The sequence below is a fragment of the Lepisma saccharinum genome, chromosome 5, assembly GCF_977018435.1.
Source record: "Lepisma saccharinum chromosome 5, izLepSacc3.1, whole genome shotgun sequence".
Taxonomy (NCBI): domain Eukaryota; kingdom Metazoa; phylum Arthropoda; class Insecta; order Zygentoma; family Lepismatidae; genus Lepisma; species Lepisma saccharinum.
In genome coordinates, this window is record NC_139233.1 from 82,175,649 (window position 1) to 82,194,463 (window position 18,815).

The 18,815-nt window shown below is 37.9% G+C and overlaps 1 protein-coding gene across 4 annotated transcripts in view; it reads left to right on the plus strand.

Moving 5' to 3' along the window:
• Positions 1 to 18,815, plus strand: part of GramD1B (GRAM domain containing 1B) — a 178,264-nt gene that overhangs the window by 14,067 nt on the left and 145,382 nt on the right. For 3 of the 4 annotated variants that reach the window (XM_083122714.1, XM_083122715.1, XM_083122718.1), the window contains exon 2: positions 6,537 to 6,679. In XM_083122714.1, the coding sequence (XP_082978840.1) occupies positions 6,537 to 6,679 (143 nt within the window). Of the gene's footprint in view, positions 1 to 6,532; positions 6,680 to 18,815 lie in introns of all 4 variants that reach the window. The other variant, XM_083122716.1, reaches the window with a different exon arrangement.

Here is an 18,815-nt window from a genome sequence, read left to right on the forward strand (position 1 = left end):
GGCAAATAGTAATGATCTATTGGAAAGAAGAAAATTTTAGTTCTTTAATGTTAGTTCCTGTAAAAAGATATACGTATATATATGATAGTCATCGTTGGAGGAAAATCTATTCTGCAAGTGATATCTTAAGAAAGAATAATGAGTGCTAATTTATGTCACCACTCCATTAACCCTTAGTACGCCGTGCGGTCTGACGAAAGTAAGCCCAGTGTCGCCGAGGCTTTGAGCGGGAAATTTGAATTCGTATACATAATGGAGAAAAATCGTAATAACTCTGGCACTATGGGACCAATCTACTTCGGATAACTTTTGTTTTGCAGGCAATACCTCGGTGCATGCAACCATGTAAAATTTGGATGCCCCAACCGTAGGGGGGTTACGGGCGGGGGCTGCATCCCCCGAATTTCAATGAAAAAACATAAAAATGTGGAGTTTGCCCCCTCTTCTCCAGCTACTTTGGGGAGAAAACCGGATTTTTTGCTTTTTTTTTTTTCAAAGAATAGACCTTCCGCAACAGAATGAAACTTGATTCATGTTCGTGGGTGCAATACAATTTGAATAATAAAGGCAAAACTTAAAACTCGATCGAATTTTAGCCAATTTGCATATTATTCATAAAATTGTTATAACTGACACCATGGGACCAATCTACTTCGGATAACTTTTGTTTTGCAGGCAGAAGATCAGTGCATGCAACCATGTAAAATTTGGATGCCCCAACCATGGGGGGGGGGGGGGGGGTTATGGGCGGGGGCTGCATCCCCCGAATTTCAATGAAAAAATCATAAAAATGTGGACTTTGCCCCCTCTTCTCCAGCTACTTTGGGGAGAAAACCCGAACTTTTGCTTTTTTCGTTCGTACTTGCATCTTGTGTAGCTACTGTGAATCTTTCTTCCCTGTTGACTCGGCTCTTTGTGGAAATATGTCCGGAAGGAAAGGATTGTGCATTAGGGAAATCGATGAGCTGTTATATGATACGAACTGTTTTATGGTGAGGCCTTTCCTAACAGAGGAGGGAAGGGAGCCTTTGCAATTGTTTGTTTTGTCTATACTTCTGGATAGACGCACGCTTTAGACTCATGCTTCTGGCCTCTGGCTATCGTCAAGCTTCATTGCATTTCTAACAGAGAGGCGACAGAAAGCTGACACCTGCCAAACCTCATCCAATCCCCCTCTCTCCTTGCCCCCCCCTCCCCGCCACTACTTCAGCTGGATCACCAGAAAGAAGAATGTGTGCCTTATCAGTACTAAATCACAGCGTTGGAAGCTTGGAGGAAAACAGCATCGTAAATACCAAGCATTTATTGTGTGTGACATATTCCGAGAAAGGAGGGGGGGGGGGGAATTTGAAATTTTCGAAACAAGATTGCAAAACAAGTTCCCGAACGAACTGTCAGTGTTTCAACCTCAATATTCAAATATAAGTGTGGCAAACCCTCGATAATTGTATCTAAAGCTGTTTGTAACATATGTGTTACAGCAGCTACAAGGGACATACTTTTTTTGTAACATATGTGTTACGGCGGCGAACTAAGGGTTAAACAATAAGACCTATAGTGAAAGATCAAACCTGTAAAAGGAAAGAAGCCAAAGAAAGTAATATGGAAAGTGGAAATCAACTTTTCAATTGTACGAACAGAAGAACGAAGAAGATAGAACACTTAGGCATAGAAGGAAGTTAATTACGAAGAAAACTCTCAGAAAAAGGAGAAGAAAATATGAAAGAAGATCGAATAGTATCAGTAAAACATATTCTTTGTAAGCTTAGGCGATTAAAAGTCATCGTGTATTTAGAAAAGTGCAAATGAAATGGGTTGTAATCCCAGAAGTTAAAGAAGAATCGGTTGTATTCCGAGAATGGGTTGTAATCACAGAAAATAAATATATCTAGATACATGCTGATATGAAATTAAGGCTGATGTGAAGAATTGTTGTAGCTGATAGAAACACTTAGATGGTCAACTTAGAGAAGAGAGAGAGTTCTTTGAAAAGGAAAAATCTGAGCTAACTGATAATCTGTAGAGAGATTGCTGAAAGAAGAAAAGGGTGAAATGAAAATTACTTTTTTGGCAGGACATCGTCAGGTAAAGACTATATTGGAGAAATAGTCAGACTCTTAAGAACATACTGCCACGATAACTATACACGATGGTCAACTGTTGTTAATAAAATAACTAAATTGTTAAATAATGCATTGTCAGAAGAAACAGGAAAAAGCCCTGCTGAATTATTTCTCGGATACACGGAGGAACCATATGTGTTTGAAGAATTGGAGTGGCCAGATATGATGGAGCAAAAGAGCGAAATGAAGAAAGTGATATCAGAGCTGTATAAAAAGAGAAATAGAAGAAAAACAAAGGACGAGAAGAATGGATAAAAGAGGTGAAAGAATATGAAGTGATAAGTACTTTTCGAAATGTTCTGCTAAAGCACATAAAAACAGATGTAGAAAGGAGAGAGAATTTAGACAACATTAGAAGATATAATTGTACAGAAGAGAAGAAAAAAAGCGTCAAGAAGAAATAATAGAATTGTACATATATAATTTGAAAAAAAAAAGTATCTGCACACACACACACACACACACACACACACACCCACGCACGCACGCACGCACGCACGCACGCACGCACGCACGCACGCACGCACGCACGCACGCACGCACGCACGCACGCACGCACGCACGCACGCACGCACGCACGCACGCACGCACGCACGCACGCACGCACGCACGCACGCACGCACGCACGCACGCACGCACGCACGCACGCACGCACGCACGCATGCATGCACGCACGCACGCACGCACGCACGCACGAACGCACGCACGCGCGCACACACACACACACACACACACACACATATATACATATATATACATACATACATACATATACATACATTACGACAATTTTTTTTATGGCCAACGGGGGGGAATATTGTGTTACGTAACCAATAGGACCAAGTAATGCGAATAGTTTGCCAAAGACGAATAGAGATGGCAGCACCAGGCGTGCAAGGTTAAGAATTGGCATAATATATGTGAATAATTTTATAAATAAGAACAAAGCAAATTGGAAAGATGAAAAACAATAGAATATATTATAAGAAGACAAAGAATAAATATGAAAGAAGTAAATTGATATATATATTTTATAAATCAAATCAGTGATCACATGTAAGTTAATATGAAAATTAAGGAAGTCAAAGCACTGATACAAGTTTGTGTCTTTGAACAGATATTGCATCTGTATGATTGATTTACCATTCCTATAGGGGAAATTTTGTTTACATCAGTGGCGAGCGCGTTCTGATCGACCCCCCACAGCACTTTTTGGTTGCGCGGTTTAACCGTAGCACCTACTTGGATGCGCGTGTAAATTGTTTGCACCAAGTATACACTCTGTTGTACCTGGTTAGTGGTGGCACGTTCCAATTGCAGCCCCAAGGGAGGATATTAGTATTATTCCCAAAGCTTGGAGGAAAAAGTTGGAAAAGGATAAAGGAATTCGTTAAATAGTCAAAACCTAAATAAATTGAAATCCAGAGGGAAGTTCACAAAGAAGATAAGAAGGAAGTCCCGATCCAGAATGTCCATTAAGAGGGAAGTCCAGATCCTCCATATTGAGAAGGAAGTCCAGATCCAGACCGTCCATTGAGAAGGAAGTCCCGATCCAGATCTGCCCATTACGAAGGAAGAATATTGACTGTAAACGAGAAAATTATAGAAGAATGTAGCTTATCATGTAAAATTCTTACTCCATGTATCCTGTGTTTAAATAATATATTTGTTTAAACGTCTCCATTGGAAGGCATCCTGTCTGGTTTTGTTGTCTACAAAGAACCCTACCCTGTAGATAAGATAGCTGAGATTTAAGATTAAGGTTTATGTACCTTTGCACCAAATGAAGGTAGCACTTCTATACCTCGTTTTCTTTCTCTAATACCCGATACTGTGGGTGTTTCCAAACTTTTTTTGATGTTTGTATTTACTGTTTAACATGATTAGTATTTTGTATATTATTATGCACAAAAAGTATGCTATTTTTGCGTATAGAAATTATTGAACCTTAAATTAAGAGAAATTTAAGTGTTTTTACAGTTTACATATTACATTTCCTTTCATATGAGCTTCACCCCATCAGTACATATATAATGTACATGTATTTTTTTTTCTTAGAGCCAAATAAACACATTAAATAAATATGAGATTAATGTACTGTCACCAAAAGGGATTCGGATATCTACAAATTCCTTGTGTACAATATTCTTTAAATTATTTCTTTAATTTCAACGGATTTAAATCAATCCACCTTGTTTGTAATCAAGGAGTCACAGGGTCAATATCCTGTGGAGACACATTACACATTGGTTCGGATACTACTTTAAACTATAGGTCCAGTCTCAATTATCCTATCTGTGCATAAAGTGGATTTAAAACAGCAATTTAAAAAACACACCAGCATTTTTTTTCGATGGAAGACTGAAAGAGCTACTCAGATTTTTATTTGCCCTGTCAAAAATGTTATATCGGACATTCACTGTATATTTTTTCATCAGTTTGTTGAAGAATGAGTAGTGAATAAATTACAATCCAAGTTCATATCATGACTAGTAGTGCCCATGGAGCATATCATTTTCAAACTTGATTATCGTGATTATGTTTTAATACCTTACACTGTCTGTCCTTGAAACCAACAAGCCCTCATTCAAAAAGTGGTTTGTTATTGCAGATGACAAATTCATTTTTTAATGTTGACATAAGCAGATTTATACCGGGCATTTCAAAATGCTCTTCACCCAACCTCTAATCAATGACTACCTGACAGGTACATTTAGGGCCGGTTGTATAAATATCACTAGCTGGAGATCAGATTTGAGCTACGATCCGGGAGTGAACTAAGTTCAAACTTCTATCATATTGTATAAAGCTAATTATCGATCTTAGATCAAATCCTGATCTTGGGTCAAAGAAATATGTTTGGCAACGTGGCAAATCCAGACATGTCGCTAGTGTGCCTGTGATATTGCCAATTGTCCAACACTGAACAGCAAACATTTTAAAGTCTGTTTTGGAAATTGTATGTATTTAATATTTGAATTAAGAATAAATCTGAGGGACGTAGTAAATATTCAAACATGTTGCAAAGTTAGTAAGATCACGTAAATTAGATACTAAACTGCCATTTATTGCTTGTGCGAGTTCCACGTGGATGATTTGTCATTGACAACGAAAGCAACTATCGGTTCTCGGTTGCAAAGGGGAGAAAAATATGCTTGCATAAATATGCTTGCATTTTTTTAAAAAAAAATCTTTATTTCTTTTTAATGCTAAAAAGAGTAATAACAACTTCCTTATACTCGGATTTGGAGCTATTGTTCATTGAAGGAGATGTTTATTATATTTATTTTGTGATTACATGATAACGTGTTACAGGTGGAGCATTAGTTCCTGTAAGTAGTATACGGAATTTTCCTTGCACTTAATTGAGTAACCTACGTTGTGAAATGTAAAATGTGTTTGCATTTTCCCGAATGGAAAGAAATATTGAAACAACAATGGCGTTTGTCCTCTCGGATGTAAATTATGCCCAAAACAAATAATATTCGAAATAAAATATGTGTTATTTATATATCGGGAGGAGAGAAAGCTTTACCAACTAAAATGCGACGTGCTCGGTTCATATAACAGTAGATATATACACTGCAGCCAAAGTTATATGCTCTATTCCATTCTGCGGACAAAATGGAATTGCAATAACACTTGGCTCGATGCAGTAAAGCAAAATGGTAATATTTTTATACTCCCTCTTCATCCCAACACAAGTTTTACAATGATATCAACAAGAAAACGTAAGCGGGTCATATTTTCAGTTTGTATCAACACTCGAGTCTTCTCAAGTTACTTTTCTCTGATCGTGCAATTAAACAATGTTACAATATGCTCTTGCAGTCATTTAAGGCAAATTGCAAGAAAAAAATACATGGTATTTCAAACAGTAAATAACAATGACACACGATATATGGAAAGAAAGAAAAATGGAAGAACTATTTATCATTGTTCACCTCGTTGTGCATGCTTCTTCTTTATTATTATGGAAATAGGATTTTATGAATTGATTCTCCAGATTTGCAGCATACGTTCACTTGCAACACATTTTACAAGCAAATATTCGTTTGTACAGCCCATGGTACAGCCATGTTACAACAGCTGAACTACGGTCAATGTCTGCTGATCTGAGAAAAATCGGGGGTCAACTTTGATCACAGATCGCAGGGACTTAATCTCAGTTCAACTTTTATACAACACAAAATCAGAGTTCAGCATGACTGCAGATCAATTTTACTGGCTAATCGAGGATCAACAGTTTTATACAATCAGGCCCTAGGAAATATACTAGGGAAACTTTACAAGTTTTTAAAATTAATAGTCTGTTTCAAAATAGGTATTCTGTTACATTATTTAAAATATGTTAAGTGTTGTGTTATATTTTACCATATCCTAATAAGTGTGTTTTCTTTTTGTTTTAGGCAGAAATCTGTTGAAAATCTTCTTTTGTCTAGTCATGAAATAATAGGTAGTAGTATTAGTTCCTCAGTATCTTTCAATACTATGACTTTGCCTGTAACTCTCCAACAAAGCCATTATACGAATCCTAATGGATCACTGGAATCGAGGTTAGTGCATTTACTTGTTTTTATTAGAATTTCTAGTCTTTCTTTAAGAGATGTGTTGAGTATTCTTATCGTATGTTTTATGTTGAGTTCATTACAGGTTCTGACCTTGACACATTGGACCAAGCATCAAACTTTACACATGAAATCACTTAGTGGGAAGTGAGATCCACCATCCATATTGAATTTTGTGAAGTAACATTGATGATGTATTTTATTCTATATATTATATACAGTGGCTTTGACAGCTAAGGTGGCTGTGGAGCGGTAGCTAGAGCGTCGGGCAGTGAGAGTGCATCTGCCGGCATTTAGACCCACATCTGTACGCTGACCTTGGCACTGGACATATCAGACACTCCAGATAGCTGGTGTCCGTTTTCCATGTGTTTGTGAAGTGTTCAGGAGTTAAGAAGTGTTTTAGATGGTTTTGTTTTAGTTTACATACTGGTGCTTTTCTGAAGTCTAATAATGCCATGCTATCCGTACAATTTAAAACATTGATTTTTATGTACGACTCTTAGCTCATTACGAATTATTATAGGGAAGTTAGAATGCATTTTGCAGCAGAATTCCCAGATGAACCTCTTTCACACAGAGATAGTGTTTGGATACTTGTGAACAAATTTTGGAAATCAGGGTCTGTTTTTTGATAAGCGAAGGGTAAAATGGCATGTGCTTACTGAGGAGAAACAAGATGATGTTGGAGCGCAATTGGATGGATCATACTCTTCACAAATCCCTCCGATGCCTTGCACAAGAAACAGAATTGGCACAAATTATCAGGAGAGATTTTTTTTTTCATTTGGTTTATTTTACTTCGCTTTTGTGCCACTTTTTGCTAATTGTGTAGATGGGGATGAGTGAGGATATGATGAAATTGATGAATGGACACTCACAAACATGCATGCCCAGGCTGGAATTTGAACCTCGGACCCCTGGCGTCGTAGCACGACAATTATCAGGAGCAAAATTAAAGCAATTTCGGAAACTGATACATGTTAGTGAAAATTTCCTTTTAAAGAAACGCTGTAAATATGTGGAAGCAGGACAACATTTCCAGCACCTCAACAAACAAGGTACTTGTTCATTTTAATTGTAACTGTCAATGCAATTGTACGAGCTTATTTCAGTACATAGCTATCAGTTCCAGTTACGCAGATGTTGCGTCTAGTGTGTCGGCAGATACGCGCTCACTGACGGATGCGCTAGCCGCATCTCCAGGACCACCTCTGCCATAAAAGACACTGTATTTGTACATGAATTATTAGGAATTATCCTCTTAATTCTAATTCTGAGTATATTTATCACTAGGGCCCAGGACTTTATGTCCTATAAAACTAAAATATGTATTTAATTATGTCAATATGTCAGAAAAAATTAGAAATATGTCAGAAAAATGCAGAAATATTTCCAGTAGTGCCCAAAATATACACAATGGTACTTTCGAATTTCTCATTATATGGGAAGTCAGTATCTTCCAGGGAAGATCGAGTAGGGTGAGGGGTGTGGTATTGAATGAAGTCAGAATCCCTTTAACCGGACAATGTAGTGAGAAAATAATGAAAATATCGTGAGGTTCACTGCAATTATCCTAAGTTTCATTTACTATTATGTCAGATTTACACCTTTGTAAAAACTAAAGGTTAATCGGTAGCTCGCTACAGCTGTGATAAGTGCAATCAATACACAAACACAACTTCTTTAGACAGATTTTAAACTACATAGAATCTGAAAAACAGCCCACATTTTTTTGTTGTGTGAAGGGCTCTGGTGTAAAACATGGTAAGTGACATTTTGGTCATTTCTGAGTTCATTAAGAAAAAAATGGTTATTAGAAGCTATACTGTAGATAAATTGTTTTCGTGTTGTGTTTACCAATTTCAGAAGGCTTCAATGAGTCCAATGCAAATTGTATGACATGGCAATTTCACTCAAAAATTGAAGGATGGCGCATTTTACTTTGTAACTCAAAAATAACCAAAACGTCACTTACCATGTTTTACACCCGAGCCCTTCATGTAAGATAATGTACCGAATGTTATTTTTACTGTTGTCTGTTGTGAGAAGCGAAAAAAAGGTATAGAAATGAGAACAATTGAAACTTGTTTACAGTGATTCTCATGCCTGCACAACAATGACTGAGAACATTTTTTATCAATAATGTTCGCAAGGTTATCAATTGTCGTGGGGATAAAAAAAAAGTGGGTATTTTGTTCTGTACTATTTGGTAAGATAAGATGGCATCTGCTTTTAAATTCTTTGTCTGTAATTTCCTTATCCTGCCATCGATAATACCCAGTTGCACTAACGTTACGAAGAATAAATTATAAAATATGAAAAATTATGAAATTATACAGAGAGAATTGAAGAAATATGTTGTAAAAATGTGAAATTGGTTCAATATGTGAATATATATCAAGTTTGTCTATTTTGGCAGATTTTCATCACATACGTAATGATCTCACACCAATATTCGATCCAATGCCAAATAAAAAATACATTATAACATAAAGTCCCTGGCCCTAATCACAGTTGATATGATATTGGAAGCAAATATATTGAAAATATAACATGTGGATAGTTTATGGTGAGAAACATGAAGAATGCATAGAACTCTATTTTGTCAGTGTCACCTGCAGTGACATAATATCTAACAGGCACAACAAACCATGTAATGATGCAAATTAATAGTTTATTGGTCTTGTAAGATACAAAGAGCTTTATGATTGAAGTTTGGCTCTGTGTAATACTTTTCCAGAATCAACTACTGGGCCATTCCATGTCAATTCAACCAAAAAATTTGATGAAACTTGGGACATTTAATCCTTCCATGGTGTGAGAAACCACATTTTTTTTATCTGTAACTTGTCTGGTTTCTTTTGTCTAGCCCCTCAAACTTTCAGCGATTCATCTTTTCTTTTCCATTCCTAGAGCCTCCAAGTGTAAGCTGCACTGTCTTCGAAAAATAATTCTATCTTCCTTATAAATTATTTAATCGTTTTGAAACTTCCCGACAATGTTAACCAAACAATAAGGATTCCAGAAAAAAATATGCGAAAATATCACATTTATATTTTAGTACACTAATAAATTAATACAATAATATTATCTGAATTTTGTGGACTGAAACATGGTTTACTAAAATTTGAACTATCATTGAAAGGGAAAGTGCAAAGCCAACACGAGTATTTTTAAAATTTTAACTTAGATGCATGATCTAACTTACCCACAAATAAAAGTGATGACTATCGTTAATGTAATTTGTTCAATTGCACTGATTCATTCTAGTTGATAGCTCCCCTATCACACACACGGAGGTGTGTATGTTTGTGTGTGTGTGTGGGGGGGGAGAGGGGGGTTTTGATTAACAATATTATCACTTGAACCAAGTTGTTTTGAGCACATTTCGAATACTTTCATTTTGTGGCCTTTTTTAACCCAAATTTAATTTTTCCTCAATTGAAGCCCCTTGCAGATGAAATTCTGGTCCTGTACAGTTAAGATCCTGTGAGGTAGGTTTTTTAACTTACACAACCATACTTTGTGATCAAATATCTCAGTTATTTGTGATTTAGCACTCGGTAACACATTTTATATTACATCTAAGAGTCTACATGTATCGATAACAAAAAAAAAAAAAAAAATACATAATTCTCGAGAGGGTACTATTGGTCAAGAGCCCTGGACATGCCACTCCTTGACCACTCACTCACATACTAATATAAGTTATTATATATCAAGGAATGGCTAATATTCATGTGCATCGACAGGATTTTTTTGGGGGTTGAGGTTAAACAAGGCATATTTCCCCCATAATAGTGTCACTCCCTTAAGAGGAAGTCATGCCTCTCGTCCGAGCGCGACCGTCTCCCCCTCCCTTTCCTAGAAAGACCAGTTTTCCCCGTTTATTTTAAAAGAAGTAATCAATTCCACTCCTTCTCCGTAACTATTGGACTTACGACCTTCATATTTTTATGTGACACTTTTCAAAGCTTTATTTCATAATCTATTCACTCAAATTCTCTGTAGCACTAATGATTTCATACTTGATTTTAATTATATTGAGTTTGGCAACAGCGTACAATTGCCTCGCTAAATGGTCGACTTCTCACTTTCCGAGTCCGTTTTCTTCCTCATTTTCAGGGAGGGTAAACAAAACAGGTTTCGAGAATCGAGGGGACCGAGCGGGCAGTGGTTTCTAGTGTTTCTCCCGATGGGAGGGATTGAGAGAGAGGGGAGGGGGGGTGAACTGCCTCCTCCAGAATAAATAGCCTCGGCCTTTTACCATAGCCATGGGCAGGGGCAGCGTGACAAAATTCGCAGCAGCTTCTATTCTCCACTTGCTTGTGACCATAGGAGCACAGAGCAGATGGTATGGTTACTCTATCCCAGTGGTTCTCAACCTTTTCGAGACCGCGGCCTAGTATCTTTTTCTTTTATAGAATGATGCCCAGTTCCAACAAATTTATTCGTAAATACCTTTCAATTTGTTTATAGTTCATACTAACAATTGGAAAGTATGGTATAATCATCAAAACTGACAAATATAAATTTAAATTAGTTACCAATCACTGGACCAATGCAATATTATAGCATATAAGTTCCTCAGGCCATCATCATTAAATTAATTTCTGTTCATTATTATTGACAAACCCCTTTCTGATCAAAAATATATAATATTATTCCGTATAAAATTGATTATTGTATTATTAAATTGATTGATTTTAATTGTGTTGCTTTTAATTAAAACTGCCGGCCCCCGTGGCGGAGTGCTTAGCACGACAGGGGTCCTGGGCTCGAATTCCGGCCTGGGCATGGATGTTTGTGAGTGTCCATTCATTCCTCATCTCCATCCTCGCAAATTAGACAAAAGTGTGTTCGAAAACAAATGCTTTAGCACCAACTTCTGCCCCCTTTTTGCATAATTTACGTCTGTGATACTACTAGTACTACCGCTACTACTACTACTACTACTACTACTACTACTACTACTACTAATAATAATAATAATAATAATGTTGGTCTCGGGTTCGAATCCAGGCTTGAGCATGGATGTTTGGGTGTGAGATTCGGGAAGAAGGATGGACACATCAGTAGAAAATCAAATAGTGACACATAATGGACATAGAGAAGAAATGATATCGACTGTCGCACAATGGAATAGCAAGGAAATGGGGTAAGGGGGGTTTCAACAATTTGGTAGGGAACAAGGAACGGGGGGGGGGGGGGGGGTAGGGTTTTTGACATGGTTCAGGAATGAGAAAAGAAAGAAATAAAAGCGAATAAAGCGGAGTGAACTATGTGCCCATTTTCAACCGAGGAGTGAAAGACGAATAGTTGTTTGCTGCTTGACAAGCTAGAGTTCTTGTCTACTCTTACGGCGGGTGCTCTACATGCTGGCAAGGGAAGTGGGGAGCGGGGAATACGCAGCAAACCAACGAGGCAACAGCGGTGGCACCGATAATTACGGCCTGGCGGGAGGAACTACTACGCGCACCTCGTTCTACAGGCTGCTTAGTTTCTTATCGCGCTGGATTGGTCGCTTCCCCGATCCCCACTTCCTTTGCCAGTATGTAGAGATGCCCGCCGTAAGACAGGACAAGAGCTATAGTCATTCATGGGACAAATTGGTAAAAATATAACGTAGTGGGAAACAATTAAAGTTATGGAAGACACACACAACACATTATCCTAACCGTTCCACAAGTTTCATGTTGCATTTCAATTGCAACTTAATTCAAACGTTCATTTAGCGTGCCTTATCAGTGATCTCAAAACTTTACCCTTTGAGTACCTGAAAAACCACTGAATAACAGAGACTATCTTATCAAACGAAGAATGTATTTGTACATACAGAGATATATATATGTACCAGGTGTATAAGCTTAAATCTGCTGTTTTGTAGTCAGAAAAACACATGGTTTGTTCATAGAAAGCAACAAGAAATTTATTCAAAGTACTTGCCCTCACGAGCTACACATTTTGCCCACCTCTCGGGCAATTTGTGGATATCACGCCAAAAAAGTCCTTCTCTTTCGAGACAAACCACTCATCAAGCCATTTTCAGACGTCTGCATACGAATCGAAGTGCTGCTCAGCGAGGGTGTGGCCCATCGACGAAAACATATGGTAGTCGGAAGGGCCAGGTCTGGTGAATAGGCGGGATGGGGTAGCACCTCCCAGTTGCGTGTCTCCAAGTAGTTTTGGACCAGTCTTGATGTGTGCGATGGGGCGTTATCATGGAGGAAAATCAGCTTGTCATGCCTTTGTTGATAATCGGGCCTTTTGTGACACAGAACACGGTGCAATTTGATCAGTTGTTGGTGGTAGCGGTGGGCAGTGACAGTTTCACCAGGTTTCAACAGCTCAAAGTAGGCGATACCCTGTTGATCCCACCAAACACACAGCATCATCTTCCGGCCGAAGCGATTTGGTCTCGAGGAAGATGTTGATGGTTGGCCGGGATCAACCCACGATTTCTTGTGTTTAGGATTCTCGAAATATATCCACTTTTCATCGACAGTCACAATCCGATGCAGGAAAGACTTTCTTTTTGTCTAGCAAGCAAGATTTCGCATGTGTTTTGGCGTCTCTCCAGCTGCCGATCGGTCAATTCATGCGGCACCCATTTTCCGAACTTTTGAACCTTTCCCATGGCACATAGATGCATGGAAATGGCTGCTTGAGTAACACCCAATTGCTCGGCAAACATCTTTTGCATTTGGGTATCGTCCTCGTCCAAAAGAGCCTGCAATTGATGGTCCTCAACCTTCCTGGGCCGATTTTCACGCTTTTTGTTGCTCAGGTCAAAATTGCAGTCTTTGAACTGACAAAACCAATCCCTGCACGTTGTTTCCAATACATCGCTGTCACCATAGGCCTCCACAAGCATTCGATGCGATTCGGCAGCCGATTTCTTCAATTGGAAGCAGAAAAGCAGAGCTTCCCGCATATGCTCTTTTTCTGACACAAAACTAGACATGCTTACCACAGGAACACTGTCTGTTGTTGTCTGCACATGCTGACGATGTGCACTGATTCGTGTTGGCAGATGTCCAACTCATACAAACACCAGGTATGGCGGGCCCATGGTAGCTTCATACGCTCACTAACGCCATCTATGAGCAAACAGCAGATTTAAGCTTATACACCTGGTATATATATATATTATCAAAGGCACATAATTCGTACCTACACTTCCTACGAAGGAAATGCCTAAAAGAAAGTACAATTTAGTTGCTCAAAAATATTTTTTTGATATCTGGCAAATTTTATCTTGATATGAAGCTAGAATCGCCACAATAAACTCATTAATATCTTCATTAATATTTGCGTACGTATTAAAATAAATAGCGTGCTTTCGTGTGCTAACGAATGCCTAAAAGATAGTACAATTTAGTTGCCCAAAAATATTTTTTTGGTTTGTAGCGATTTTGTCTTGATATCAAGCCAGAATCGCCACAATAAACTCATTAATATCTTGATTAATATTTGTGTGCTTATTAAAATAAATAGTGTGCTTTCGTGTGCTAACGAATGCCTAAAGGATAGTACAATTTGGTTGCTCAAAAATAATTTTCTTGATTTGTGCCGATCTTATCTCGATATCAAGCCACAATATACCCATTACTATCTTGATTAGTATTTGTGTGTTTATTAAAATAAATAGTGTGCTTTCGTGTGCTAACGAATGCCTAAAAGATAGTACAATTTAGTTGCTCAATTTTTTTTATTTTATTTGTGGCGATTTTATCTTGATATCAAGCCAGAATCGCCACAATAAACGCACAAATATCTTGATTAATATTTGCGTGCGTATTAAAATAAATAGTGTGCTTCGTGTGGTAACGAATGCCTAAAAGATAGTACAATTTAGTTGCTCAAAAATAATTTTTTGATTTGTGGCGATTTTATCTTATATCAAGCCAGAATCGCCACAATAAACTCATTAAAATCTTGATGAATATTAGTGTATTTATTAAAATAAACAGTGTGCTAACGAATGCCTAAAAGATAGTACAATTTAGTTACTCAAAAATATTTTTTTTTTATTTGTGGCGATATTATCTTGATATCAAGACACAATAAACTCATTACTATCTTGATTAATATTTGTGTGTTTATTAAAATAAATAGTGTGCTTTTGTGTGCTAACGAATGCCTAAAAGACAGTACAATTTAGTTGCTCAAAAATTATTATTTTTATTTGTGGCGGATTTTATCTTGATATCAAGCCAGAATCGCCACAATAAACGCACAAATATCTTGATTAATATTTGTGTGCTTATTCAAATAAACAGTGTGCTTTCGTGTGCTAACGAATGCCTAAAAGATAGTACAATTTGGTTGCTCAAAAATTTTTTTTTTTATTTGTGGCGATTTTATCATGATATCAAGCCACAATAAACTCATTAATATGTTTATTAATATTTGTGTGCTAATTAAAATAAATAGTGTGCTTTCGTGTCCTAACGAATGCCTAAATAATATTACAATTTAGTTGCTCAAAAATATTTTTTTGATTTGTAGCGATTTTATCTTATATCAAGCCAGAATCGCCACAATAAACTCATTAATATCTTGATTAATATTTGTGTGCTTATTAAAATAAATAGTGTGCTTTCATGTGCTAACGATGTGCAAACGTCCGATATAAAATGTCGTAATTTATTAATATGAGGCGATTTCCACTTGACATACGTAGGTTTGGCACTTGTTACAAATAACACAAACTCCCGTTGCTTCGTAAAACACACTGAAAGGAGGTTCAAGGGAGGTTCAAGCATTCCGTGGCCAAAAGCAGGCGGGCCATTAGCACCCCTCCCTTCCCTCGCGGTCCTGCCGAAATGAGAAAAAAAAACTCCAACCACCGGAAAACACCCCGTCCCGTGTAAAGGGTCGAGGTTGACTTCGCCTGTTTATGGCATTTGGAAAGAACGTTGCCAAATTTAATGTAAATAAAACCAAGTATCAAACCATTTGAGATAATGCAAATTTGAATGAATAGATTATGAAATAAACATTTGAAAAGTGTCCCATAAAAATTTGAAGGTCGTAAGTCCAATAGTTACGGAGAAGGAGTGGAATTGATTACTTCTTTCAGAAGTAAACGGGGAAAACTCGGGAGAAGGTCGCGCTCGAGCGAGAGGCATCATTTCCTCTTAAAGAAACACTACATTGATATGAAGTCTTTGATTTTGAAATAAAATTATATGTGTGAAATATGTAGTTGTAGGTTTACAATTTTTTTGCTCTAAAAATTTGCTTCAATGATATTTTGAAGCTAGATTCTTAGATTTTGAGTTAATTTGAAAAATGTAAAATCTGGTAGCCATTTTTAAAAATTTTCAGAAATAAGTTCACATTTTCAGAAGGAATGAAAAAGTCGTCACTTTATTTCTGGTTAAGTTAGATCATGTATTTAAGTTCATGTTAAAAATATCTTTTTCTTTCAATGATAATTCAAATTTTAATAAACCATGTTTTCGGTCCAAAATATTCAGATAATATCTGGTGATTCCCTCGCTAGAGGCACCAAACTTTCGTCTATAAAACTGCCATTTACTTAAAGTTTGTCTTGAAATTTTGTATGCACATACCTTCAACAATGTAAAACAGGATATAACCCCTCGCAATAGGTTTGTACTCTTCCAGTGACCTTCATTCGTTTTGGTCTGCGACAGTGCATCTCTGTAGTGTTGACTCGAATGTATAGGGATTACAATGTACACAATCGAAGAGCGTGTGTTCGTTGTTCGTAAATACTGGCAAACTGGTTCATTTAAAGCATGTCAAAGGGCATTTCAGACTGAATTTCATGTGAGCCGTATAGCTTCAAAGTGTTGTATCCAGAAATTGGTAAGAAAGTTAGAGACAATGGCAAGTCTTGTCATACAGCATTCAGGAGGCCGGAAAATGCCTGAAGAGACAAAACAGGATGTAATGGAGCGATTACTGGCATCACCATCAAAATCATTGCGAAGACTTTTCCCAAGAAACTAATCAAAAACTGCAAGAAAATGAAAACTACACGCTTACTACATGTCATGTGTTCAATCAAAAATTGCAACCAACAGACCATGAAAAACGTGTGCGGTTTTGTTTATGGTTTCAAAATTTTCCTCAGAATCCTGTGATTTAGACCTCACTTGGTTTACGGATGAAGCATGGTTTCATCTGAGTGGCTATATAATCTATCAAAACACGCATATATGGGCAGAAGAAAATCCTTGTGCTATACATGAACAGCCTTTGCATTCTCAGAAAATTAGTGTGTGGTTTGGAGTGTCTCGTAGGCGAATTATAGGCCCCATTTTTTTTTAACAAATAGTTAACATGGAAGTATACCTGAGAATATTCACTGAGTTTGTCAATCAGTTAACAGATGATGAACTAACTGATGGATATTTCCAACAAGATGATGCAACATGTCACACTTCAAATGTCAGCATGAGAGAAATTAAAAATTTTTTGGAGAGTGAATTATCTCAAAAAATCTTCGGCCACCAAAATCTCCCCATCTCACCCCACCCGACTTCTTCTTTGGGGCTTATTGAAGGGATAAGTATACAGAAATAAACCCCACACAATTACAGCCTTGAAATAAGCTATATGTCAAGAGATTGAAGCCATTACCGACGCCACTTTAAAAGTATTCTAGAATTTGGAGAGACGTGTACAATGGAAGAAAAGATGAACCACTGAAAGTTTGAGGGGCTATACAAATGAAACCAGACAGTTACGGATAAAAAAAAGAAGTGGATTCTCACCACCATGGAAGGATTAAATATCCCAAGTTTCATCAAATTCTGAGAGCGTGGTTGGTTACCATGGTCTGGTTGAACTGCATACTAGCATAAATTAAACTAAAATACCAATATCGGGCAGGACCATGCAGAACCTGTTCGTGGTGACCAGCCTATGGCAGAAGTGCAATGTTGTACGGTTAAGAAACTGCAGTGTGCAAGTTAAACGCTCTGTTCTGTATTTTCCTTGCGTGCGAGATGTTTTCATAAAACTTGTCACATAAGGTTCATCATAAGATTGTGCAAGGCATTTTGAACTTGACTATCCAAGTCCCATAAAATTCCATCGCGTACAGCCGGAGTTTCTCAAAGAAACACTGGGAAACAACACATCTTAACACACACACACACACATAATGACCCTTTCATTTTCCTTCCGTGTTCCGTTTGTTATTTTTCGTTGCAGTCGTGCTGACAGGTGAATTGTTGTGTCTTGTGAAAACTATGGGTGTTACATTTGTCTCAATATTGTAGCGTGACGTCGGGTAAGGTACGGGATCGAGTCACGCCAGGACGTAGCTCAGATAAATACAATAGGTCTTAAGTTTGACTTGGCTAACCACCTCTACCCTTAAGGAGGCTGATGAAGGATTGTTGGGAGCCTGTGTTGTTGAACGCTACTCACCCCTTGCTGTTGGTCTGGCCCTCGGCTTCTGGCGACGGTGACAGGTGTCCGCTGGAGAGATCGAAGATGACGATAAGAGACAGCAGGCAATTCGGCGACTTGTTTTATTCTTGCAGATTCTTCGGTTGGCTTAATCCGGATTGCTATGGACTTCTCGCTTGTTGCCGCCTCGTAGTGTCGCGATCTCTCAGCAGGCCCTCGTCCTCTTCTCGTCGATCAGTTTGGTGGTGATATTCGAGCGAAGTGAGAGATCGATTTACTGTCTCCAGCGGTTTTATACATTGGATTTGAGTCATAGGTTGGTGGACTTTGCACCTCCACTGTGCACCTGGGGTATCCCTGGATGCAGATGGAAATTTACAGTGGAGGTGCTGGCGAGGGCCGTTGCCTTGCTGACTGTGCAGAGCCAAGTGGAAAATTCTTGTTGCTCGGCTCTGCATCCGGTGGAATGTGGGGTGAATGAGCGTTCAACTTGCGAGCTTCTGAGCGATGTTTGAGGCAAATTAATGTTTCGACTTTTATGCTCCCAATTCCTTCATCAATATACACAAGACCCTTCATTGTCGTTGGCATTCTCCGACATTGCAAGTCTGAGTCAGCATGAGTTCTTATATGCTGCAGTGATATGATATTATGATCCTGTGTAGAAATATTCACTATTTTATTTCACTGTACTGTGTATGCATTATATAGGTATATAAAAAGAGTT